This window comes from Giraffa tippelskirchi, chromosome 3 (assembly GCF_054371585.1).
Source record: "Giraffa tippelskirchi isolate mGirTip1 chromosome 3, T2T-mGirTip1v1.2.pri, whole genome shotgun sequence".
In the NCBI taxonomy this organism is placed as follows: domain Eukaryota; kingdom Metazoa; phylum Chordata; class Mammalia; order Artiodactyla; family Giraffidae; genus Giraffa; species Giraffa tippelskirchi.
In genome coordinates this window covers 35,276,029-35,300,998 of record NC_137277.1, presented here as the reverse complement: position 1 = coordinate 35,300,998, position 24,970 = coordinate 35,276,029, and the positions used below count along the sequence as shown (strand labels likewise).

The following is a 24,970-nucleotide window of genomic DNA, read 5'->3' as shown; positions in this document are numbered from 1 at the left end:
GCTGGGCCCATGTCACAGGCTGAGCCACTCACCCTGACGAATGTGCCCTGACCCTGGCACTATCAGCAGAGGGTAGAGGAAGGGAAGGGCTGGTCTGGAACATATCACAGGGGCAAAGGGCATACATGGCAGAGAAACACAGCAGACCTAACAGCAAAGAGAAGCTGTCATCGCCACCCAGGTAGGGGCAAGCATTCAAGAGAAGCACATCAGGAGGGAGGGGAGGCCAGGCCATTGACACAGGTCTTCACCTGGAAATCCTTTTCTCCAGCTGGTGAAAGTAGACTCGGGCTCTAGGAAGAAGTCCCAGTGGGGGCGGCAAGTGTGGGTCTTCAATATACACATCCAAGTGAGGGGGGAATTTGTAGTCAGCAGTCTCCAGAGCTACGGTGAGCTTAACACACCGTCTCTCAGGCCCAGAGCTCCCTACAGTAGGAATGGGGAGGGGTTGGTGGTCCCTCTCAGGACCACTAGGTTCCACCACTCTATTTCTTACCCTTTACCCAAACAGGTGTTATTACCAGGCTTCATCCGGAGACGTGACACAATCTCAGCTGAAAAAGACACCAAGGAATCTGCGAAACTGGAGGGTCAGAGAAACAGAGAAGGGAGTCAGATCCCAGAACAGAAAGGAGTTACAGTAGCTGCTAGAACTTTACCTATGAGGTCCTGGAAAGCCTTGAAGTGTCTCAAACCAAATACTAAAAGTAACAAGGCTTATGGGAAAAACAGGGTTGTGGCAGATCACTACACACACACACAAACCCAAAACCCAATCCAGCTCTGTACCCAGTTCAGTTCAGTCGCTCAGTCATGTCCGCCTCTTTGCGATCCCATGAACTGCAGCACGCCAGGCCTCCCTGTCCATCACCAACTCCCGGAGTCTACCCAAACCCATGTCCATTGAGTCGGTGATGCCATCCAACCATCTCATCCTCTGTCGTCCCTTCTCCTCCTGCCCCCAATCCTACCAAGCATTAGGGTCTTTTCCAATGAGTCAACTCTTCGCATGAGGTGGCCTAAGTATTGGAGTTTCGGCTTCAACATCAGTCCTTCCAATGAACACCCAGGACTGATCTCCTTTAGGATGGATTGACTGGATCTCCTTGCAGTCCAAGGGACTCTAAAGAGTCTTCTCCAACACCACACTTCAAAAGCATCAATTCTTCGGTGCTCAGCTTTCTTCACCGTCCAACTCTCACATCCATACATGACTACCGGAAAAACCACAGCCTTGACTAGACGGACTTTTGTTGGCAAAGTAATGTCTCTGCTTTTTAATATGCTATCTAGGTTGGTCATAACCTTCCTTCCAAGGAGTAAGCGTCTTTTAATTTCATGGCTGCAATCGCCATCAGCAGTGATTTTGGAGCCCCAAAAAATAAAGTCTGACACTGTTTCCACTGTTTCCCCATCTATTTGCCATGAAGTGATGGGACCAGATGCCATGATCTTAGTTTTCTGAATGTTGAGCTTTAAGCCAACTTTTTCACTCTCCTCTTTCACTTTCATCAAGAGGCTCTTTAGTTCTTCACTTTCTGCCATAAGTGTGGTGTCATCTGCATATCTGAGGTTATTGATATTTCTCCTGGCAATCTTGATTCCAGCTTGTGTTTCTTCCAGCCCAGCGTTTCTCATGATGTACTCTGCATAGAAGTTAAATAAGCAGGGTGACAATATACAGCCTTGACGTACTCCTTTTCCTATCTGGAACCAGTCTGTTGTTCCACGTCCAGTTCTAACTGTTGCTTCCTGACCTGCATACAGGTTTCTCAAGAGACAGGTCAGATGGTCTGGTATTCCCATCTCTTTCAGAATTTTCCACAGTTTATTGTGATCCACACAGTCAAAGGCTTTGGCATAGTCAATAAAGCAGAAATAGACCCAGAGGCCTCACCAAAAAATACTCCAGCAAAGGTGAATCTCCACTTGCATTTACACCTAGAATCTCAGTCAGCCCATCATTCTCAACTTTATACACTGGAGCCCACGCTCCCTCCTTCAAATCATAGGTCCTTGAAAACTTGCACTTCTAGGGAAGTTTTGTAAAAGTTACACATATAATCCAACATGGTGTTTGTTTGTTTGTTTGTTTACACAGGGGGAAGTATCTCTGCAGCTTCTTCAACTGCATTGCAGCTGCCCCCAGAAAAGCTGACACGAGGAAAAGTAAAGCTGTTCCTGAAGCTATAAGCCAGTCAATTCTTGCACTAAAGGAAGGTCCTTCTCTAAAGATTTTCAGCTTTTGTCCTTGCTTTCTTTGTTTCTTATATTTCCTTTTACTGCTAATGTTTGTTCTCAATTGTGAGAAAGCCTGCTCATGATAATGTCAGTGACATGCTGAGCCGGGGGTGAGGGGCGGGGAGGGGGGGCAGGGGTGGTAATCAGGTATGAAACACAGCTTCTATTTTACACCGCCATCCCTCCTCTAGGAGTTAAATCACATTCATGAAACACACACTGTAACAGGGGACAGACAATTCATCCAACACAACCACGGCAGAGGAAGAGAGAGCAGCCAAGCGAGCTGGAGAAGCTGGTGGACATTTACTTGCCACTGAGCAGGTCAGTCAGTGAGGATTCAGGCAGTGTCGGGAGGATACCCAGCGCCTCCGGGATGTCCTGGGAGCTCGCAAGTTCCACAGTCCATTCATCCTGGACAGTGAGGCAGGACGCACAGCCAGCCAGCTCCAGAGGACGCTGTGACATGCAGGATGAACCACCCTCCTCCAACAACATCATTGTCTGCCAGGAAATGGGGACATGACCATCTCCAAGTGTGTCCTGGTCTGGAGAGAGGTTCCTCACAAACTACGACCCAATTCTGTTTCCTCTCTGGAGCCTGACAAAGGAAGTGGTCTAGACACAGGCAGGCCTTCTATTTGATCTACATCCACCCTTCTCCCAGGAGACCTAGAACTTCCTTTCCAAACTCAAAGCCAAAATACCCTTCCCCTTTCTGGGGAAGGGTGTGGTGAAGTGGGGCACTCACGGGAGGGCCAGAAGCCACGAGCCGGTACACGTGCCCTGGGTGCAAGAACTCAAACCAGCGGACTGAGGGGCCGAGGAACAGAAGGAGGACCTGACGGGGAGAGCAGGGTCCCTCAGATGAGAGCTGCAGCTCAGGAGGTCAGGTCAGAGGTCCCAGGCCCCAGTTTACCTTCTGATCTGAGTTTTCATCTTCCGTGGGTTCAAGTGGGCCCCATCCAGTTCCCTCCTTCCTCTGGGTGCCCCCAAGCCAGCTCCCTAATACATGGAAACTAAGAGTGGGCTGGGGTGCCTCTGAACTGGCACCTGGGGGCACAGAGAAGTTCCTCTTCATCAGTGCCTCCTTGTGGGACAGCAAGAACAGCCGGCTCTGTTCTATGTGGGGACCCTCTGGAGGGGAAGGCTCTCTCCGAGGAGGCGTAGAGGAGGTAGCTGAGTGAAGGACGGGTCTGGGCATAGACAAGATCAGGGCATCGGCCAGAAGAAACTGGACATAGACTCTGTTGGGAGAGACAAGGAAGAGGTTTCTTAGCGATGCAGGCACTGTGCCCCAGTGTTCCACCCCGTACAGGGAGACTTCCCCTTCCACTTCCCTGGTGGTGGGACCCAGAGGACAGCCACCACCCTAAGGACCTACTTGGCCTGCTTCTTCTGGATGAAGTCTGTTGTGCTCAGCTCCTTCCAGGAAGGGAAGGTGCTTCTGACATTCCTTTCTATGACCAACTGGAACCTCTCTGCCTGCACCAGGCAACCTGAGGAAGAGAGTCTTCTATTTTGGCAAGAAGACTGTGGGCTGGACAGAGAAGCAGCCCACCCCACAGGTCTCATGCTCAATCCAGGCAGGAGCTGTGCCCCTAACACAACGTGAAGGCCCAAGCCTGACCCCCCCTTAGAGGAGTGGTACCTCCAAGGGAGAAACTGTTCCATCAGCACAGCCAATCCCACCCTGGGCCCCCTAGGTTGAGAGGCCTGATTCTTTCTCATAAATCCCTAAAACACCTGTTCTGAGGTCTGAGAAGCTTTCCTCTCCAGGGTTTCCCTGGCTACAAGCCTCAATAACTCCAAGACAGACCATTCCTCTTCCAAACTGGGGATGTGAGAAATGGAAGCTGTCATCCTGGTGTGTCTGTGAGGAGTTACAGAGGGAGAAATGAAGGTTGGGAATTGTGATTCTGGCTGGGAACCCCTGGCTCCTTTACACCACCTGCCCATAACAGCCTCCTAAACCACCCCCCAGACTTGTTGATCAACATAAGCTACTTGAGCATCTCTACTGAATCCTGGCAGAAGCTCTCTTCCACACTCCCCAGTTCAGAGACCCTCTTTCTCACTCCCATCATCTTCTCTCCACCACTGAACTCCAAACCTATGAGCCTGGGGTCAGTGAGGGGCTGCAAGGGCTGGGCCAGGAGTAGGCAGGACAGGGAACCGCTCTGGTCCTGAAGTCGCAGACACCCTTTACGAGATGATGGCACCAGGACCCCAAGTAGTACCTGCAAGGACATGAAGGCCTAGGCATCAAGTTTCACTAAACAAATACACAAAGCATCTACCATGTGCCAGGCACAGTGTTAACTGTTACAGCTACAAAATGAACCACAAAGACATGATCTCAGAGCTTAAAGAATTTATCCTGAAGTGGGGTAGAAAGATTGGGGAAAATGCACCTGCATTCACACATTTAGCAGCTGGAGGGAAAGTTTACAGATCGAGGTTAGAGCCAGGAGACCATGGAGCACAAGACATAAGAGGGGGTTTGGGTTTGACTTTATACACTCTGGGAGAAACAAGAGAAGGATTTAAATTAGTTTTGTAAACCATGTTACATTTTACCCCACCCATTTCTAGTCATTGCAGGGGAGTGGATTAGAGGGGTCCAGGAAGAGATGGAGCGGTCTAGTAAGAAGGCTAGTGCCATCAAAATGACAAGAAAGGACTATGGCAGGGGTAGTGCAAATGGCAAACAGAGGAAGTCCCCGGAACCCTGCTGGAGCCACACTCACCGGGGCAGGGTGGAATGCAGAAGGCAGTAGGTACTGCCAGGACCAGGCCAGGCGCTGATTGAGTTGCCAACTGGGCAAGTGAGAAGCCTCTGGGAGGGGCAGAAGGGTCTTAGGGTCAAAGGAGGCCCAGGCCCTGCGCTTCGCTTCCTCTTTCAGGACAGCCAAAGTAGGGAAAAAGCAGGGGGTCTGCAGCTGGGTGTACTGTCCGAGAGACGAGACATCAGATTACGTGTCCCCTGTGCCCGGGTGTCCCCCAGGGCATTAGATCTGCCACCCATACCCCGACATCCTCAGACCTTCTGGAGTGGACAGTAATGTGGCTCTTCAAGGATCTCGCTCTGTGTGTTCCGACCAGGGCAGTCAGGTGGAATGAGAACCTTCAAGATCGGGTCCAGGATCTGTAGTCCCAGGCTGGGGTCCCCAGGTGACGAATACTTCAGGAACTGGTGGTGTCTCAGCATGTGAGGACACAGCCTTGGCCACGGAGAGAAGCGGAGTCACTTCCCCCAGAGATTCTTCCGGAATATGGCTTCCCTGAGACAAAGTGGCCCACCCTTCACCACCTCCCCAGCCCCAATCCACATCCTCCTCACTTGCAGGCCAGATCCTCCAGGGCCTTGGTGGCCCACAGGTAGACGGGGAGTCCTAACTGATGCTCCCACACCAGCTGCTCATACAGGGAGGCCTGGGGGACTTGGTGGGAAAACTGAGTCTTGGGCACCTGATGAGAGAAGCCCCGAAGCAGAACGGCGCCACGAAGGCAGGGGGCTAATATGGGTCTTCTCGTCCCCCCGCCCACTGACTGCAGGAGGTGAACATCCTGGAGCTGGGGAGGCAGAAGAGGTGAAAAAGCAACTCAATGGTCCCAGACAGAGGTAAATGCAGTTTGCCACTGCCTGGGTCATAGGAAACAGGTTACAGGTTACTTCCCTCCAGCTCTGTCTTGCTTTCCATCATGACCCATTCCCCTGCAGTAAATAAGCCTTCATCTCACAGGAGCCATACTCAGCCTTTCTGTGGGCCAGAGGGCTCACTGGGCTGCTTGAGGTCGTCCTGGCCTAGCATCTCCTCTAGCATCTAGTCTCCTCTAGCATCTCCTCCTCCAGTGAGAAGGTCCTTTTAGAAAGGAGATGCTCTGGACCCACCTGCTCCTCCCAGGGCCCCAATTTCCACACCTGATCTGAGCTCTCATCCAAATCATTATTAACAAAAGCACCTCACACTCCAACACATTTATTATTTTTATAATTTTGTTGTATGGGTGTCGACCTGCTTCAAAAAAAGACCAACTTATAAAGGTAAGAGAGTTTCTCTTTGTCACCAGCCCTGACCCCCTCACATACCTCCAGACGGACTCCTGGTCGCACCACCCGCCTGAGGCCACGGAACTGCTGGTAGGCGAGGCAAAGCTCCAGCTTCCTGTCCAGCTCATAGAGGCCCGCAGGCTGATTCAGCGTGTCAGTGACCACCCCCTGCAAGAAGCCAAAGGGCCAGGTGATCCTCAGGCCCTTCCTCTTTGGACACCCCACAATTCCTGTCCCCCAGGCTCAGGAACCTCTCCCTCGTGCGCACCGTGTAGGATAAGAGTATGGAGTCCCGGACGAGATAGTCTGGACCTGGACCCTTCTTGTCCTGGGGTCTGCTAGGCCGGGGCAGTGACTGGGGGTCGGCCTCCGAGGGGGCTTGGGCCAGCTCCAGTTCCAGCTCTCGCACACATTCTGGTTTCAGCGGCAACAGCTGGGAGGAGGGGCTGGTTATCCACATCCGGTAACGGTGACCAGGGAGCTTGGACACTCTCAGTTCCGTCAGCACGTAGGCTCTACCAGGACAGATGGCTCGGTGCCACACCAGCTGGGCAGGGACCTGGCTTGTGCAGAAGCAGGTGACACGGTACGTAAGAGGCTTCCCACGTCCTGTCCCTCTGCAGGAGCTCCTTCCCATCACCATGTCACCTCAAGGACTAGCTCCTCGAGAGCCTTTCCTTACCTCTTTTTTTTTTTCTTTTCCTTACTTCTTTATTTTTCCTGTTTGCCAATTAAATCTTAAGCCTCAGAACTCTCAGGATCTCTCCCCTCTCATAGGAGATGGCAAACGTTTCCTAATCCCTCTCCCAAGGCACACACCATCTGTACAGCTTCCTCCAAAATATATAAATATTTCATGCAGACAATTCTGCCCTTGCATTTCCCCTATCCCACCCCGCCATACAGACCAGCCATGCAAACAACTTTCACTTATTTACTCAATATGAACACGGTACGTGTGTATCCAGTATGGGGGCAGATGTTAAGGGAAATAAAAGACTGTTCTCTCTTCTCTAACATATATCAAACCACTGGGAAACACAGACACAAAACCTAAGTAATAACATGGAGTCATATATGATCAAGTGGCAAAAACAACACATATTTGGTAAGGTTTCAGAGAAAGAAAAGAGGTCAGGATGGGCTCGGATGATCAGGAAGGCCAAGTGACAGAAGCTGAACTTGCCAGGGTCCTGAAGGCCCTCTCTGGTTTGCTGAAGTGGAGAGGAGAGAGGAAGGTGTTTCAAGCAAGAGAAAACAACATAGAAATGTTCAGAACTCGGAATGAGCAAGGCAAGGAGAACACTGGCCAGGACGGAGGAGGAATGTTCTTGGGGGTGGCGGGAGACAAAATGGAAGAGCCAAGATGAAGAAAAAAATCCAGAAATAACATGCTGAAGACTTTTAATCAATTGGAAAGGGAGAATCATCCAAGTAGGAAAATAAATAAACCCCAGAAGGTATCATATGGAATGCACAAGGGGCCAACAAGGGATTATTGAAGAAATTTAAGCAAATGGGAAAAAGTTACATAGAGAAGATCATTAATAAATACAACCATCTTTTAGGGCATGTTCCTCCCAGAGCACAACTGCCATTCTCAGGGGCTTTGAAACACAACTGATGACTCAGGATACCTGAACTTCACAGTCCCCAGTACTCAGCTTCACAGACCCTCATTTCTACTTGAAAACACCAACCAGACCTCAACGTCACCACTCATAACTAAGACCTCACGAAAGTTTACTGCTTATGCAAAACCAGTAGTTTATGATGGTTTGACTGAACACAGGGATTGACATAGACACACTACTATGCATAAAACAGGTAACTAATGAGAACCCTCTGTACAGCTCAGGGAACTCTACTTAATGCTCTGTGGTGACCTAAATGAGAAGGAAATCCAAAAAAGAGGTGACCTATGTATACATATAGCTGATTCACACTGACGTACAGTAGAGACTAACACAATATGGTAAAACTATACTCAATAAAAATTAATTAAAAAAAATAATACAAAATAAAATCATATCAGTTGATGTAAAAAGACTCAACATTAAGTACCAAGTTTTTTTTTTAAAGAACATGTTATTCCATGTTTTAATGGTGTTAGGATAAATACTTTTCTTGGTCATTCTTCTGGGGGAAAACAAGTGATTCTGGGTTTTTCAAAATGGGACACACGATACAGAAGCCGTCTCCTTGAATGAGCTACAGAGCGGGGAAGTCTTCTACCCGTCTTCTAAACGTAGGGAAGGTACCACCCGGACTCTTCCTTCAACTGCACTGTTCTAGAAACAAGTCTCTGAAGCCGTCCTCCTTTCCTACATGGTTTCTCCTATGATGCTATCTTTCCTGTTAGGAGCCTATACAGCCGTCTTGCACCTCCACACCCCTGAATGGACCCTAAACCTCACCTGCACAATGACAGACACCTGGATGCCAGCTGGGGAGGATCCACCAAGAAACAGGACAAAGTAAGCTTTCTTCTGACTTTTCACCAGAGCACTGAATCGAATGAGATTCCCAGCAAGGTTTGGCTGCATATTTCTGAGCTTACTTCTAAAACAGGTAGAGAGAAGAGCAGTCATTTTTTATCTCTCCCTCTTTTTTCTTCCCCTTACAAACGCCTTCCTTTCCACCACAATCTCAGTTCAGTTCAGTTGCTCAGTCATGTCCGATTCTTTGCGACCCCATGGACTGCAGCATGCCAGGCCTCCCTGTCCATCACCAACTCCCGGAGTACACTCAAACTCACGTCCATTGAGTCAGTGATGCCATCCAACCATCTCATCCTCTGTCGTCCCCTTCTCCTCCTGCCTTCAATCTTTCCCAGCATCAGGGTCTTTTCAAATGAGTCAGCTCTTCACATCAGGTGGCCAAAGTATTGGAGTTTCAGCTTCAACATCAGTCCTTCCAATGAATATTCAGGGCTGATTTCCTTTAGGGTTGACTGGTTGGATCTCCTTGCAGTTCAAGGGACTCTCAAGAGTCTTCTCCAGCACCACAGTTCAAATGCATCAACTCTCTGGCACTCAGCTTTCTTTATAGTCCAACTCTTACATCCATACATGACCACTGGAAAAACCACAGCCTTGACTAGATGGACCTTTGTTGGCAAACTAATGTCTCTGCTTTTTAATATGCTGTCTAGGTTGGTCATAGCTTTTCTTCCAAGGAGTAAGCATCTTTTTATTTCATGGCTGCAGTCACCATCTGCAGTGATTTTGGAGCCCCCAAAATAAAGTCAGTCACTGTTTCCACTGTTTCCCCATCTATTTGCCATGAAGTGATGAGACTGGATGCCATGATCTTTGTTTTCTCAATGTTGAGCTTTAAGCCAACTTTTTCACTCTCCTCTTTCACTTTCATCAAGAAGCTCTTTAGTTCTTCTTCACTTTCTGCCATAAGGGTGGTGTCATCTGCATATCTGAAGTTATTGATATTTCTCTTGGCAATACTGATTCCAGCTTGTCCTTCATCCAGCCCAGCATTTCTCATTATGTATTCTGCATATAAGTTAAATAAGCAGGGTGACAATATACAGCCTTGATGTACTCCTTTTCCTATTTGGAACCAGTCTATTGTTCCATGTCCAGTTCTAACTGTTGCTTCCTGACCTGCATACAGATTTCTCGAGAGGCAGGTCAGGTGGTCTGGTATTCCTATCTCTTGAAGAATTTTTCAGAATTTATTGTGATCCACACAGTCAAAGGCTTTGGCATAGTCAATAAAGCAGAAATAGATGTTTTTCTGGAACTCTCTTGCTTTTTCAATGACCCAGCGGATGTTGGCAATTTGATCTCTGGTTCCTCTGCCTTTTCTAAAACCAGCTTGAACATCTGGAAGTTCATGGTTCACATACTGTTGAAGCCTGGCTTGGAGAATTTTGAGCATTATTTTACTAGCATGTGAGATGAGTGCAATTGTGCAGTAGTTTGAGCATTCTTTGGCATTGCCCTTCTTTGGGACTGGAATGAAAACTGACCTTTTTCAGTCTTGTGGCCACTGCTGAGTTTTCCAAATTTGAATGCATATTGAGTGCAGCACTTTCACAGCATCATCTTTTAGGATTTGAAATTGCTCAACTGGAATTCCATCACCTCCACTAGCTTTGTTTGTAGTGATGCTTCCTAAGGCCCACTTGACTTCACATTCCAAGATGTCTGGCTCTAGGTGAGTGATCACATCATCGTGATTATCTGGGTCATGAAGATCTTTTTTGTACAGTTCTTCTATGTGTTCTTAGTATCTTTTGCTTCTATTAGGTCCATACCATTTCTGTCCTTTATTGAGCCCATCGTTGCATGAAATGTTCCCTTGGTATCTCTAATTTTCTTGAAGAGAAATAGGGATGTAAAATTTTCATAGCCCAAAGCCATTATTCTAAAAGCCTCCTTCAAACTCTACCTGCCCTTAGATAAGGTGTGCTTCCTGTGAAGAATCCTGCATTGTTTCCCCGATTTGGAACATTCCATTTATATTACTTTCTATGCTTTTCTTTCCCTCCGTCCACTGATCCACTGTCCTCCCAGTTTTACAACGCTCCCTCCTCCCTTGGATGGAAGAATTACCTGTGCCTGAGCAGGCGGGAAGCCATCTCTGGGTAGACAACAGGGATGGGGGTGAGAGGGCCAGGACTGATGGTCAAAGGAAATACCGGCACGGGGGTACCCCAGAGCTCTACATGCCCCTCTCCTGGGGACTTCATCAGAGGAGGGAGGTAACTCCAGCTGGGGAACAGAAAGAGATGGCCCAACCAAGAAAGGTCCAGATCTATGAGCTAGAAAAGACCAAAGGCAAGGATTAATCAGGATCCTGGCACCCAATCCATCCTGCTCCATCTTTGTTCCCTCAGAGACTTAATTGTCTTGCTCCCTTGACACCATTCTTATTAGGATCTGAGGCATTTGACAACCCCTTCCTACTCACCTCACAGTCCAGGGCACCAGTGTTGTCTCTTATATAGAGGCTTCCATTCCTGCACTCTTGTTCCAAGTTCCCTAATAGGTCTGTTAGTGTCCCTAAAAGTAACAGTCGTTCCCGGGGCAGGGGGACCCCACGTGGTCCAGCCTCTTGGGCCCAAGCCTGGTATGCAGCACTGCTCCAGGACAAGTGGCTGCAGCATGGGAGACGCTGGTGGATCCTGAGGTCCTTTACTGAGACAAAGCTGCAGAGTGAAGAGAACAGAGGTTCTGTATAGCTACGTCCAAGCCTAGGAATTATCCTCACCCTCCACAAATCCAAGATCCTGAGGAAAGATCAATGGGGAACGTGGACTAATACAGTTTGTTTGATTGATTAAAGGGAAAAAAAATTGGGAGTGAGGGCCTAAAAAAATGAGGAGGAGGTGTGGGTCCAAAGACTGGGTGGTACCTAGGGAAGGCGAGAAGAAAGTCTGCTGAATGAGATCCTGAACAAGATAGTGCCACAGACAGAATCCAGAGAAATGGAGTGGGAATGTAAGAGTGGCCTGAGGGGATGAGCATGTGGGGAGAATGCTTTAGAGACAAAACAAACTGCTCCCTTGACACCATCTCAGCTCTCAGCTTCCACAGAGAACTCCAGTGGAGACACTAAGACATCTGTCTAATGGCTCAACCTCATTGGCCCCAATCAGGTTCCCTTCCTAATCTAGAATATCACAGCACTGGAGACTGGCTGGCAGGTTGAGGCTCAGGGGGAAGTTGGTATCACAAGTTCCCAGCTTTCAAGAGATGTTTGAGACCAGCCATTCTCAGGCAAAGTGCTGCAATACTGCTAAGTCAGTATCCATTGTGAGGTATCTCACAGAGAATGTAACACAATTTATCAAAGTGGTGACAGTCACACTTCTGTAATACCATTATTCCACTCACTTATATTCCCATGGTCCCCCCACCCCCCTCCCAGTGGAAGAGAAACAGGATAAGGTTACAAAGCATAACAATTTATTCTCCTTGTTGCACTCAGGAACATAATCCACATGTGAGTGCTAAAGATTAGAAATGCTATTTTAGATGGCCCACTCCCCTTCTGCATTGGCCTCATTCTTCCCCAGTGACTTCAGAGCAAATAAAAGGCAAATCAGACACTAAGATGTGGTGTGCCCCTGCTATGTACATATTATATTGGGTCCATTCATGCTCAATATTGCATTGAATCTTCACCAAAAACCCCTGGAAACACTGCCAATGATGAAATTTAGAGGTTCAGGTACACAGTCGTGTAGGTGGCAAAGCCAGGCATGCCTCACTCAGAAGTATTTCTATCTTTCCCTATTTCTATAAAAGCCTAAGAAAAATGGCTAGAGAGAACCATTCCTTCATCCAAGGCACCTGTAGGACAAAAAACAGTAAGGACAGGGTCACTCTTGGTAGATTCTTCAGGGTCCTGCCCTCCAACTTTCAAGGCCTGCCATGGGACCTGACATACACCACGCACTCAACGAAGGGAAATGGAAAAATTAAAATTTTTCCTGTTAAATAATAAATTATTTTACCTGTCAAATAATTTTTACATTATCCTCATCCACCGTCTTCTACATATTGTGCTATCTACTCTACATTCATCTTGAAGAATAACAAGAAACTTAAAAAGGTTGCAAGTTTCCTAAAAATTGCTGAGTTACCATTTTTCAATGATTCTTTTTGATTTTCAGTTATTGGGAAACAACAAATTAAACAAACCTAAACAGATTTCTACCTTTTTTAAAAAAGAAAAAACAGTGATATGTATATTCACTTGACAGAATACCATACAGCAGTTAAAAATATGACCTAGAGCTATCAATGTGAACAAATCTCAAAAGGTTAAGCACAAAAAGCAAACTGCAAAGGATACATAAGGTACCGGACCATTTACACAAAGTCTGAAGTTACGTAAAACCACTATATTTTGCTTCGGAATAGATGCATGTATATTAAAAAATATAAAGATATTCATAAGAATTCTCCCATATTCCAGAGAGTGGTTACGTTTATGAAGAGATAAACAGGTTTCTTTTTGGAGGACTTTTCAGAGCCTTTAGCATGTTAATGAGCCTCATGCCTCTCTTAGAGAAGATTATCACATCCAGTGTCTCTCAAGCATGTTTGGCCTGGAACCCTTTTCCTGTGGTACTTTATTAACATTACCTAGAACAGTTTAGGAAATGGTGCATGCGTGCGAAGTCGCTTTGGTCGTGTCTGACTCTTTGGGACCCTATGGACTGTAGCCCACCAGGCTCCTCTGTCTGCCTAGGCAAGAATACTAGAGTGGGTTGCCATGCCCTCCTCCAGGGGATCTTCCCAACCCAGGGATCGAACCCACATCTCCTGCAGCTCCTGCAGTGCAGGTGGATTCTTTACTGCTGAGCCACCAGGGAAGCCCTTAGGAAATGGTAGTGTAAAGTTTTAAAAAATAAAATAAAATAAAATAACCCAGCTTCAGACCTCAAACTCAGGTCTCCCAAAACACAATGATCTGCACTTGCTGAAGTCACTGTCTATATCTTAGTTTTCTAGCACAAACAAATGAAATAATATCAGCCTCTCTTCCCACTTTGAGGGTTCTTTTCCGATATTTTCTACGTTCTCAACCCTTTCCCTTTGTCTCTAAACATGACTTGAGACAAATAAGGAGATTGACAGTTAAAGAAAAGCAGCTTGAGGGAGAAGGATTGGCAAAAGGAGGTTTTGTTTACACCACCTTTTTCTCACCTCAGCAAGTTTCCCCTTACTCATCTCAAAAGATAAGTTCTTCATTTTCAATCCCAAATTTAACTTTCCTGTGAAGCCCACCTCTTCTTACCTGTAGCTGAGGGGGAGTGTTAAACCCTGGCTCGTTCCCTGGGACAACCAGGTAGTCTTCACACAGTCAATGACCAACTGAGTCAACTGGACATCAGGCTCCTTGCCAGGTGGACACAGGGTCTCTTGGATGAAGGCCTGGGCAACCTCAAGCCAGGCTTGCTCCTGAGGAAAGTAAAGCTAGTTAAAACACCTTCCTGACTATCCTGTCCACCAAGGAAATTTGGGAAAGAATAAAGGAATAGATTACCAAAAAAAAGCAAGTTAAGAGGGAATGTAAATGAATATGTAAAGGAGTTTAGAGCTTGAAGAAACCTTAGAAGTCTTAGTTTAGACTGTCAGCTTAGACAACTGGCCATCCAGCTTTGGCCTTGCCTCTTTAACAAAACCGTACTAATCCTTAAAGCACTCAATTAGAATAAATATTCCTTGTGAAGTCTTCTTTGAGCATCTCCAGCAGAATCCTGCTCCCTTCTTGGGGTTCCCACAGTACCTTGCACATGCCTCTATTAAGAGCAATGATCAGCAGTGGCAGCCCATCTTATATGGGGTCTGATTCTAGTTCTCTTTTTTTTCCCCCCTCTGGCCATGCTGAATGGCTTGTAAGATACCAGTTCCCCAACCAGGGATTGAATCCAGACCCTGTGCAGTGAAAGCACCAAATCCTAACCACTGGACCACCAGAAAATTCCCGGGGGTCTGATTCTAAAGCCAGCAAGTGGAACAAGACTGGTCAAAAGCCACTCTCAGAATCTGCTTGCCAAACAGGGGACACAGCTTCAATCTCTGGTCTGGGCAGATTCCACATGCCTCAGGGCAACTAAGCCTTTCAGCTGCAACTACAGAAGCCCTTGCACCTAGAGCCTGAGCTCCACAAGAGAAGCCACCGCAATGAGAAGCCCATGCATCACAATGAAGAATAGCACCCACTAGACACAACTTAAAGAAAGCCCTTGCGCAGCAAGGAAGACCCAGAGCAGCCAAAAACAAATAAATGAATAAATTAAAAAAAAAAAAAAAGGTTTTGTTGCTACGTTAACTTTAAAAAAGTAAAGTCACCTTCAAAAAAAAATCCTTTAAATTGCTCATAAACTATAGTACATAGTACTGTATAGTAATATGTATATGGAAATGTGCTTAATAAAAGAACGTACATAAAAGAACGTAAACAGTATAATTTTTAATCATTCCCTCTTTTTTTTCTAATTCTTTTATTAATCCCCTCTCATTTTTTAGTGAAGTGTATATATCTGAGGTCCTATAAACAGATTACATATAAGATACAATTCCCATAGAATTGTTTCCTTTTCTAGTAATCCAGTAGATCTTAACTTTGTAGCTAAGACATGGGTTTCCTAAGAAGGACAGGAACCATCTTTGTGTATGTGCCAGATTTTGTTGCCTCTGTATATGCCTAACTCTAGGGGAGGGGACCAGTCTGGCATACTCTCAGTGCTAAGCAGGTTTATTTAAAAATTCCAACAGAGTTCAACAATACTTAGGGGTAGGACCTTTATCCTTCTTGATCCCCAGAGATAATCTTAAACCATTACAGCTTTATTCCTGTTCCTCCAATGTTCTTCTATGGTCAGTCCTCCACATTCAGTTAACCTTTGTGTGCTGTGTGTTCAGTTGTGTCAGACTCTTTGTGACCCCATGGACTGTAACTCACCAGGTTCCTCTGTCCATGAGATTTCCCAGCAAGAATACTGGAGTAGGTTGCCACTTCCTAATCCAGGGGGTCTTCCTGACCCAGGGATCAAACCCATGTCTTCTGTATAGGCAGGCAGATTCTTTACCACTGCGCCACCTGGGAAGCCCCCAATTAGCCTTTAGCAGCTTGAAAAACCAGCATTCAAGTTCTAGATGACTTCAGGGTCCTTTTGAACAGTGCTATCACTGACTTCACCTTCACCCCACCTCAGTCACTCTTGTTCATGGTCAGGGTGCTCAAAACCGGATCAGGTCATCACTCAGAACTGCCCACCAACATAATCACAGCCCAGACTCCCACATTTTTTGTCATCTTCTCTTGGTCTTCTCTTTTAGCTCCCATTCCTGAGGACATGTCCATTGGCACACAGACTACTACTGTTTCTCAAAGTGGTAATGCTGCCTCAGAATCACCAAAGTTTTGCTTAAAATGCAGTTGATTTTTAGGTGGTTCCATCTGTTGAATCAGAGTCCAGGGGTAGGGTGGGGAGGTTGGTCACAGAGTGTATATTGATTTTGGGTCTCCTGTAGGGAAAGGAAGAAGTGAAAGAGGACATCCACATTTCAAGGTAGAACTATTGGGTTGAGGATATTTGCAAAGCTAGTTAACATCGTAAGAGGGGTGGATTTTGTGGAAAGTTCAGTGTTGGGTATGTAGGCTGGCCAGGTGGAGAATCTGGCAGGCAGATGGATATAACTGGGTTCAGGAGAGAGATCTCAGCTAAAGTAAAGATTTAGGAAAACCAGCACCTGTCACTGACTATCAAAGCCATCCAGTTAGTGGATGAGGTCGAGAAAGTATTAACCTGGGAAGTTTACTTAATTTAGATTCTATCTCCTCAATATCTTTTTAATGTCTTCACGTTTGGAACCTCAACATTGCTGCGTGGTCGGGGGTCATCACCACCTCTTACTACATATAAACTACAGCCTTTTAACTGATACTCTCTAGTCCACTCTTTACACTCCTACCTAAGGAAACAAAAATGAAACTCAACCGATCACTCTTTCGCTTAAAACGCTTCAATAACTTCCAGTTATCCTCAGGTTGAAGTCACTGCTTACCAACACTTAGAAGACTGTCAGCTCTGACCCCTCCACCACCACCCAATTGAACTTTTTGAGTTTTTCAAAGACACTGCTCTATTTCTAGCCTTTGAACAGGTTTTTGCTTGCGCCTTGAAACCTCTTTTATCGCCTTTAAAAAAAAAAAAAAAACCAACCCTGCTAACTCCTACACGCACTTCGGGTCTCAGAAGCTTTTACAATTATCAGTTACCCATTTTCTCTACAGTTACATCAGGGGTCTCCGCCAGGAACTCACAGGCCCACAGGTAGCCATTAGTCTGATCCTGGCTTCCCATTGGGCTTGAAGCCTAAACAGTGGACAGAGACGTCTTTAATGCTCACAGACAGCGCTGCAAGCATGATGAAATAAATACGCAGAACCGGTGAAAGGGGCGGGACGAACAGCCTCACAGTCCCCCCTCCCCCGGGGGAGGCAGGGAGGCAAAGAGGCAAGGAGAAGGTTACAGGGGGGAAAAAAAAATCTGGAACAACAAAAAAAGAGACGAGGGACAGAGAACAGCACTCACAGAGCCAGGAGCCTCAGCCCGGGAAGCCGCCATGATGCGCCCGCGACTCCGCCCGTGAGAAGCGCGCGGAGACTTGAAGGAGGGCTGGTTCGTGACGTCATCAGAGGGCGCGCCCCCTGGCTCCACCTCCGACTCCTCCCCATTCAGCCTCAGTACCGCTCTGCTCTACTCCCACCTCTGTCCCCGACTCTGGCATACCTAATCTCCTCCCCAGTGATACCTTGTCTGGCATCTCTGGGATGAGGGAGTTTAGGAGCTCAAATACAACCGGCCTGGCTGATAACGCCTAAGCATCTTTCCATCTCGCTGATCCTGCCAAGCAGAGGAAGTGTTTCCTCCTTAATGCAGCCAGAGCACATCATTCATACTTGTGTTATGCCTTAACCCATAGCTGTAATTGTTTAACTATTTCCCCCATTTGACTATGAGTACCTAGAAGTTTTAACCTATTTTTCTTTGTATTTGATGCCTAGAACAGTACTTGTCAAATCAGAACCTGATAAATTTTTGTGGATTTACTAATGAAAGCCTCTTCTCTTCCTAATTTAGTCAACCAACCAATCAATCCATGGCTTAATAGGCAGTGGAGTGCACAGAATTCATGCAACTATGTGTCAGCACTATTCTAGACTTTGGGGGTATAGCAGTGAAGAAAGCAAATAAAAATCTTTGCTCTCATGGAGCTTAATTATAGAACATGGAGACTGAGAAAAAAAAAAGTAAAATGTGTAGAATGTTAGTTATAGGTACTGTGGAATGCAGGGGTGTCCCTTTTATATAGTGAAAGCCTTACTGAAACACTGATTTTCTATTTAAAATATTGAGAGAAGTGAAGGATTCATATGATGGGGATTACAGAGAAAGAATGGACAGGTGAAACAACAAAGGCTTTGTGGTGGAAAGAAATGCAAGAAGTCACTGAGGCTGGAGGGAAGGAGTGGAAATTAAAGGTACGAAGTGAAAGAGGAGCATCAAAGGCTATTGTATACTTGCAACAGCTTCAAATCGTGTTTAGAGCAATATAGAATACACATTTATTATTATAAGTAAATATACATATTTTAGACAATAAGAATGCTGTAGTCATAACAGGAAACAAAGATTTTAATTCTACAAGTTAGCACAACATTGTAAATCAAATATGCTTCAATAAAAACACAATTAAATTGAAAGAAATTTTAATTCTACAAGTTATGGTATCCCCTAATACAACTTCATTCAATTCAGTTCAGTTCAGTCGCTCAGTCGTGTCCGACTCTCTGCGACCCCATGAATTGCAGCACGCCAGGACTCTCTGTCCATCACCAACTCCCGGAGTCTACCCAAACCCATGTTCATCGAGTCGGTGATGCCATCCAACCATCTCATCCTCTGTCGTCCCCTTCTCCTCCCGCCCCCAATCCTACCCAGCATTAGGGTCTTTTCCAATGAGTCAACCCTTCGCATGAGGTGGCCAAAGTATTGGAGTTTCAGCTTCAACGTCAGACCTTCCAATGAACACCCAGGATTGATCTCCTTTAGGATGGATTGACTGGATCTCCTTGCAGTCCAAGAAACTCTCAAGAGTCTTCAACACCACAGTTCAAAAGCATCAATTCTGCGGCGCTCAGCTTTCTTCACCGTCCAACTCTCACATCCATACATGACCACTGGAAAAACCATAGTCTTGACTAGACGGACTTTTGTTGGCAAAGCAATGTCTCTGCTTTTAAACATGCTATCTAGGTTGGCCATAACCTTCCTTCCAAGTAGTAAGCGTCTTTTAATTTCATGGCTGCAATCACCATCAGCAGTGATTCTGGAGCCCAAAAAAGTAAAGTCTGACACTGTTTCCACTGTTTCCCCATCTATTTCCCATGGAGTGATGGGACCAGATGCCATGATCTTAGTTTTCTGAACGTTGAGCTTTAAGCCAACTTTTTCACTCTCCTCTTTCACCTTCATCAAGAGGCTCTTTAGTTCTTCTTCACTTTCTGCCATAAGGGTGGTGTCATCCGCATATCTGAGGTTATTGATATTTCTCCTGGCAATCTTGATTCCAGCTTGTGTTTCTTCCAGCCCAGTGTTTCTCATGATGTACTCTGCATAGAAGTTAAATAAGCAGGGTGACAATATACAGCCTTGACGTACTCCTTTTCCTATTTGGAACCAGTCTGTTGTTCCATGTCCAGTTCTAACTGTTGCTTTCTGACCTGCATACAGGTTTCTCAAGAGACAGGTCAGATGGTCTGGTATGCCCATCTCTTTCAGAATTTTCCACAGTTTATTGTGATCCACACAGTCAAAGGCTTTGGCATAGTCAATAAAGCAGAAATAGATGTTTTTCTGGAACTCTCTTGCTTTTTCGATGATCCAGCGGATATTGGCAATTTGATCTCTGGTTCCTCTGCCTTTTCTAAAACCAGCTTGAACATCTGGAAGTTCACGGTTCACATATTGCTGAAGCCTGGCTTGGAGAATTTTGACCATTACTTTACTAGCATGTGAGATGAGTGCAATTGTGCAGTAGTTTGAGCATTCTTTGGCATTGCCTTTCTTTGGGATTGGAACGAAGACTGACCTCTTCCAGTCCTGTGGCCACTGCTGAGTTTTCCAAATTTGCTGGCATATCGAGTGCAGCACTTTCACAGCATCACCTTTGAGGATTTGAAATAGCTCAACTGGAATTCCATCACCTCCACTAGCTTTGTTAGTAGTGATGCTTTCTAAGGCCCACTTGACTTCACATTCCAAGATGTCTGGCTCTAGGTGAGTGATCACACCATCGTGATTATCTGTGTCGTGAAGATCTTTTTTGTACAGTTCTTCTGTGTATTCTTGCCACCTCTTCTTAATATCTTCTGCTTCTGTTAGGTCCATACCATTTCTGTCCTTTATCGAGCCTATCTTTGCGTGAAATGTTCCCTTGGTATCTCTAATTTTCTTGAAGAGGTCTCTAGTCTTTCCCAATCTGTTGTTTTCCTCTATTTGTTTGCACTGATCGCTGAGGAAGGCTTTCTTATCTCTCCTTGCTATTCTTTGGAACTCTGCATTCAGATGAGAATATCTTTCCTTTTCTCCTTTGCTTTTCGCTTCTCTTCTCTTCCCAGCTATCTGTAAGGCCTCCTCAGACAGCCATTTTGCTTTTTTGCATTTCTTTTCCATGGGGATTTTCTTGATCCCTGTCTCCTGTACAATGTCACGAACCTCTGTCCATAGTTCATCAGGCACTCTGTCTATCAGGTCTAGTCCCTTAAATCTATTTGTCACTTCCACTGTATACTCATAAGGGATTTGATCTAGGTCATACCTGAATGGTCTAGTGGTTTTCCCTACTTTCTTCAATTTAAGTCTGAATTTGGCAATAAGCAGTTCATGATCTGAGCCACAGTCTGCTCCCGGTCTTGTTTTTGCTGACTGTATAGAGCTTCTCCATCTTTGGCTGCAAAGAATATAATCAATCTGATTTCGGTGTTGACCATCTGGTGATGTCCACGTGTACAGTCTTCTCTTGTGTTGTTGGAATAGGGTGTTTGCTATTACCAGTGCGTTCTCGTGGCAAAACTCTATTAGCTTTTGCCCTGCTTCATTCTGTACTCCAAGGCCAAACCTGCCTGTTACGCCAGGTGTTTCTTGACTTCCTACTTTTGCATTCCAGTCCCCTATAATGAAAAGGACATCTTTTTTGGGTGTTAGTTCTAGAAGGTCTTGTAGGTCTTCATAGAATCGTTCAACTTCAGCTTCTTCGGCGTTACTGGTCGAGGCATAGACTTGGATTACCGTGATATTGAACGGTTTGCCTTGGAAGCGAACAGAGATCATTCTGTCGTTTTTGAGATTGCATCCAAGTACTGCATTTCGGACTCTTCTGTTGACCATGATGGCTACTCCATTTCTTCTAAGGGATTCTTGCCCACAGTAGTAGATATAATGGTCATCTGAGTTAAATTCACCCATTCCAGTCCACCTTAGTTCGCTGATTCCTAGAATGTCAACGTTCACTCTTGCCATCTCCTGTTTGACTACTTCCAGTTTGCCTTGATTCATGGACCTAACATTCCAGGTTCCTATGCAATATTGCTCTTTACAGCATCGGACTTTGCGTCTATCACCAATCACATCCACAGTTGGGTATCGTTTTTGCTTTGGCTCCATCCCATCATTCTTTCTGGAGTTATTTCTCCACTGATCTCCATTAGCATATTGGGCACCTACTGACCTGGGGAGTGCATCTTTCAGTGTCCTATCCTTTTGCCTTTTCATACTGTTCATGGGGTTCTCAAGGCAAGAATACTGAAGTGGTTTGCCATGCCCTTCTCCAGTGGACCACAATCTGTCAGACCTCTCCACCATGACCCATCCGTCTTGGGTGGCCCCACACGGCATGGCTTAGTTTCATTGAGATAGACAAGGCTGTGGTCCGTGTGATCAGATTAGCTAGTTTTCTGTTGTTTTAGTTTTAGTGTGTCTGCCCTCTGATGCCCTCTCGCAACACTTACCGTCTTACTTGGATTTCTCTTACCTTGGGCCTTGGGTAATTCCTCTTGCCGCCGCCACCGCTGCCGCCGGCCCCAGCCCCCGGCCTGGCCTAGCCCCTCTCGACTGCCGCCCCCGGCCCTCAGCCCCCGGCCCGGCCTAGGCCCTGTCAGCTGCTGCCCCCGGCCCCCGGCCCGGCCTAGCCCCTGTCGGCCGCCGCCCCCGGCCCCCGGCCCGGCCTAGGCCCTCTCGGTCGCCGCCCCCAGCTCCCGGCCCCCGGCCCGGCCTAGCCCCTGTCGGCCGCCGCCCCCGGCCCCCGTCCCGGCCTAGCCCCTCTCGGTTGCCGCCCCCGGCTCCCGGCCCCCGGCCCCCGGCCCGGCCTAGCCTCTGTCGGCCGCCGCCCCCGGCCCCCGGCCCGGCCTAGCTCCTCTCGGCCACGCTTCTGCGCCGAGCCTTCGCAGCCGCCTCGCTTCACCTTGGTTATCACCTATCATATCACCTATCACCTATCACACTTCATTCAATAGAAGCTCTCTATTCCTTATTGCATGAACTAGTTACACATTGTGGTGCCAAGTTATTTATAAGGCAAGTATACCTCTGCAATTATTTCCCATTATTACATAAGAGATATGGTCCTTCCCTTTTCACCAAAACAACAGGAATGAGAGATTCCCCCAGAGGAGGTGAAACCTCTCTCTCACTCCACTCCAGCCACATTGACTCCCTAATTAGAACACCAGTCAAAGCCTGGTCAAAATCCCAAACCTAATCATTCCTATTGCATTCAGTATTTCTCAGCTCTGGAAGACCCTCCTCTATTTACCAAGTCCATGAAGATGTGCTCTATATCCTGCGATTTACTTTTGATAGTTCATAAAAAGGAGAGTTGAGCTTAGTCTACAGTGATCAGACAAAGTTGAACTGGATCCACCACCACCCTCACTGGTATGATTTAAATGTTAGGTTAATAGCTTAATCTGGTGGCAGCAGGCAGGATCAAATGAGAAGGCCCCAAGGTCTGTCACAGATTCTGGGGTTGGGGGGAGTATGGAGAATTGGGAGCTGTCTCAGATCAAGTAATTTTGAAGAGGTTATGCTTGTTCAGGGGGCAGCTGGAGATATAGGAACCAAGTCGGGAGAAGGATCAGGACTAAACTGATGAATCTGGAAGTCACTATATAGAAGTGAAAACTGGAATGTTACAGTACACAGGGAGTGCTAAAATGTGGAAGAGACAGGTACAGACAGACAGAGAGCTGAGCAAACCCCCGGAATGAGCTGGAAGTCAGGGATGTGATGGATCCAGGGAGTGGCTGGAGAGAAGGAAGTCCAGGAGTACTCAGATGCCAAGAGTCAACAGGTGGTCTCTGTCAGAAATGAGTCACAAGTACAGCCTGGAATCTTTCCTAACAAACAGGTAATAACTGTTTTGTCTGGGTCAGGGATGGAATTAGGGTGAGGTGAGTGAGCCACCTGAAATATATTAAATGTTGCATCCCAACTGCCTTATTTACCTCACCCTAGGCTTGGCCCTATACTGGGGAGGGGAAGAGAATGGGGCAGGAGAGGGATAAGGATAAAGACTTTAACTTTTTCCTATGAGTATTTCTGTGTTACCTGACTCTTTAGAAAGACCACTGGACTGAGTACCACAGTACCAGTCCTAGCACTCCACTCCAGCTTTCTTGCCCTCAGGTTTCAGGTTAAGTTTGGCTAATGGGAGACAGAGACATTTTGCAGGGGGATTCAGGATTGGAGGAGAGGGAATTCACTGTTTATTCTGCTTCTCCCTCAACACTGAGCTTGTGGCAGTAGCTTCCCAGGTCTACTGAACACCTTCTTTCATGGCTCCACCTCTCTCCCAGCTCATAACAACATTTCTCCCTTTGTACTTTCAAGCCTGGAGGTGCTAACCACTTTATGCTGTTGCCAGGTTCTGGGTGGCCCATTGCACTTTGTTGTTCCTTAATCCTGCCCATATCCTTTACGTAGACTATTAAATTCTTACTGACTAAATGTTTTTGAGTGTGCTGTTTTCTGATAGGATCCTGATTAATACAATCATAGATGTTTGTAGTTGTTGTTCAGTTGCTCAGTTGTGTCAGACTCTTTTCGACTCCATGGACTGCAGCACGACAAGTTTCCCTGTCCTTCACCATCTCCCGGAGTTTGCTCAAACTCATGTCCATTGAGTCCACTGAGTTGATGATGCCATCCTCTGTCACCCCTTTCTCCTCTTGCTCTCAATCTTTCCCAGCATCAGGGTCTTTTCCAATCAGTCAGTTCTTCACATCAGGTGGCCAAAGTACTGGAGTTTCAGCTTTAGCATCAGTCCTTCCAATGAATATTCAGGACTGATTTCTTTTAGGATGGACTGGTTTGATCTCCTTGCAACTCAAGGGACTCTCAAGAGTCTTCTCCAACACCACAGTTCAAAAGCATCAATTCTTTGGCGCTCAGGTTTCTTTATAATTCAACTCTCACATCCATACATGACTACTGGAAAAACCATAGCTTTGACTAGATGCACCTTTGTTGGCAAAGTAATGTCTCTGCTTTTTAATATGCTGTCTAGGTTTGTCATAGCTTTTCTTCCAAGGAGCAAGCATCTTTTAATTTCATGGCTGCAGTCACCAACCACAGTGACTTTAGAGACCAAGAAAATAAAGTCTGTCACTGTTTCCATTTTTTCCCCATCTATTTGCCATGAAGTGATGGGACCAAACGCCGTGATCTTAGTTTTTTGAATGTTGGGTTTTAAGTCAATTTTTTCCACTCTTCTCTTCCACCTTTATCAAGAGGCTCTTTAGTTCCTTTTCACTTTCTGCCATTAGGGTGGTATCATCTGCATATCTGAGATTGTTGATACTTCTCCCGGCAATCTTGATTGCAGCTTGTGCTTCATCCAGCCCAGCATTTCACATGCTGTGCTCTGGTTTTAAGTTAAATAAGCAGACTGACAATCAACAGCTTTGACATACTCCTTCAATAAATGCTTCTGATCATTATTACTGTTACCTTAACTAGCCAGAAGTTAAAAAAATATAGGTCTCCCACTCCGCTAAAAAAATAAATGAGTTCATTCAGAGAAGACAAAAGTGAAAGAAAGCAAGTAAAGCGAGTAAGGGGGGGAAAACTGA

The 24,970-nt window shown here is 46.3% G+C and overlaps 1 protein-coding gene across 22 annotated transcripts in view; it reads right to left on the bottom strand.

The window, feature by feature from the left end:
• Window positions 1-24,970, bottom strand: part of CTC1 (CST telomere replication complex component 1) — a 34,729-nt gene that overhangs the window by 9,511 nt on the left and 248 nt on the right. For 5 of the 22 annotated variants that reach the window (XR_014079150.1, XM_081578428.1, XM_081578430.1 and 2 more), the window contains exons 1-17: window positions 17,373-17,426; window positions 14,066-14,229; window positions 11,228-11,465; window positions 10,870-11,078; window positions 8,713-8,857; window positions 6,564-6,854; window positions 6,335-6,463; window positions 5,585-5,817; window positions 5,288-5,465; window positions 4,992-5,192; window positions 4,355-4,481; window positions 3,626-3,740; window positions 3,161-3,488; window positions 2,993-3,082; window positions 2,552-2,745; window positions 522-583; window positions 252-426 (exon numbers count right to left, since the gene is read on the bottom strand). Coding sequence is in view for 19 of the 22 variants with exons in the window: in XM_081578428.1 (XP_081434554.1) it covers window positions 252-426; window positions 522-583; window positions 2,552-2,745; window positions 2,993-3,082; window positions 3,161-3,488; window positions 3,626-3,740; window positions 4,355-4,481; window positions 4,992-5,192; window positions 5,288-5,465; window positions 5,585-5,817; window positions 6,335-6,463; window positions 6,564-6,854; window positions 8,713-8,857; window positions 10,870-11,078; window positions 11,228-11,465; window positions 14,066-14,229; window positions 17,373-17,405 (2,912 nt within the window). In the remaining 3 variants the exon portion in view is untranslated. Of the gene's footprint in view, window positions 1-251; window positions 427-521; window positions 584-2,551; window positions 2,746-2,992; window positions 3,083-3,160; window positions 3,489-3,625; window positions 3,741-4,354; window positions 4,482-4,991; window positions 5,193-5,287; window positions 5,466-5,584; window positions 5,818-6,334; window positions 6,464-6,563; window positions 6,859-8,712; window positions 8,858-10,869; window positions 11,079-11,227; window positions 11,466-14,065; window positions 14,230-15,736; window positions 16,303-17,056; window positions 17,149-17,372; window positions 17,427-24,970 lie in introns of those variants that run through there. The other 17 variants (XM_081578436.1, XM_081578440.1, XM_081578432.1 and 14 more) reach the window with 15 other exon arrangements.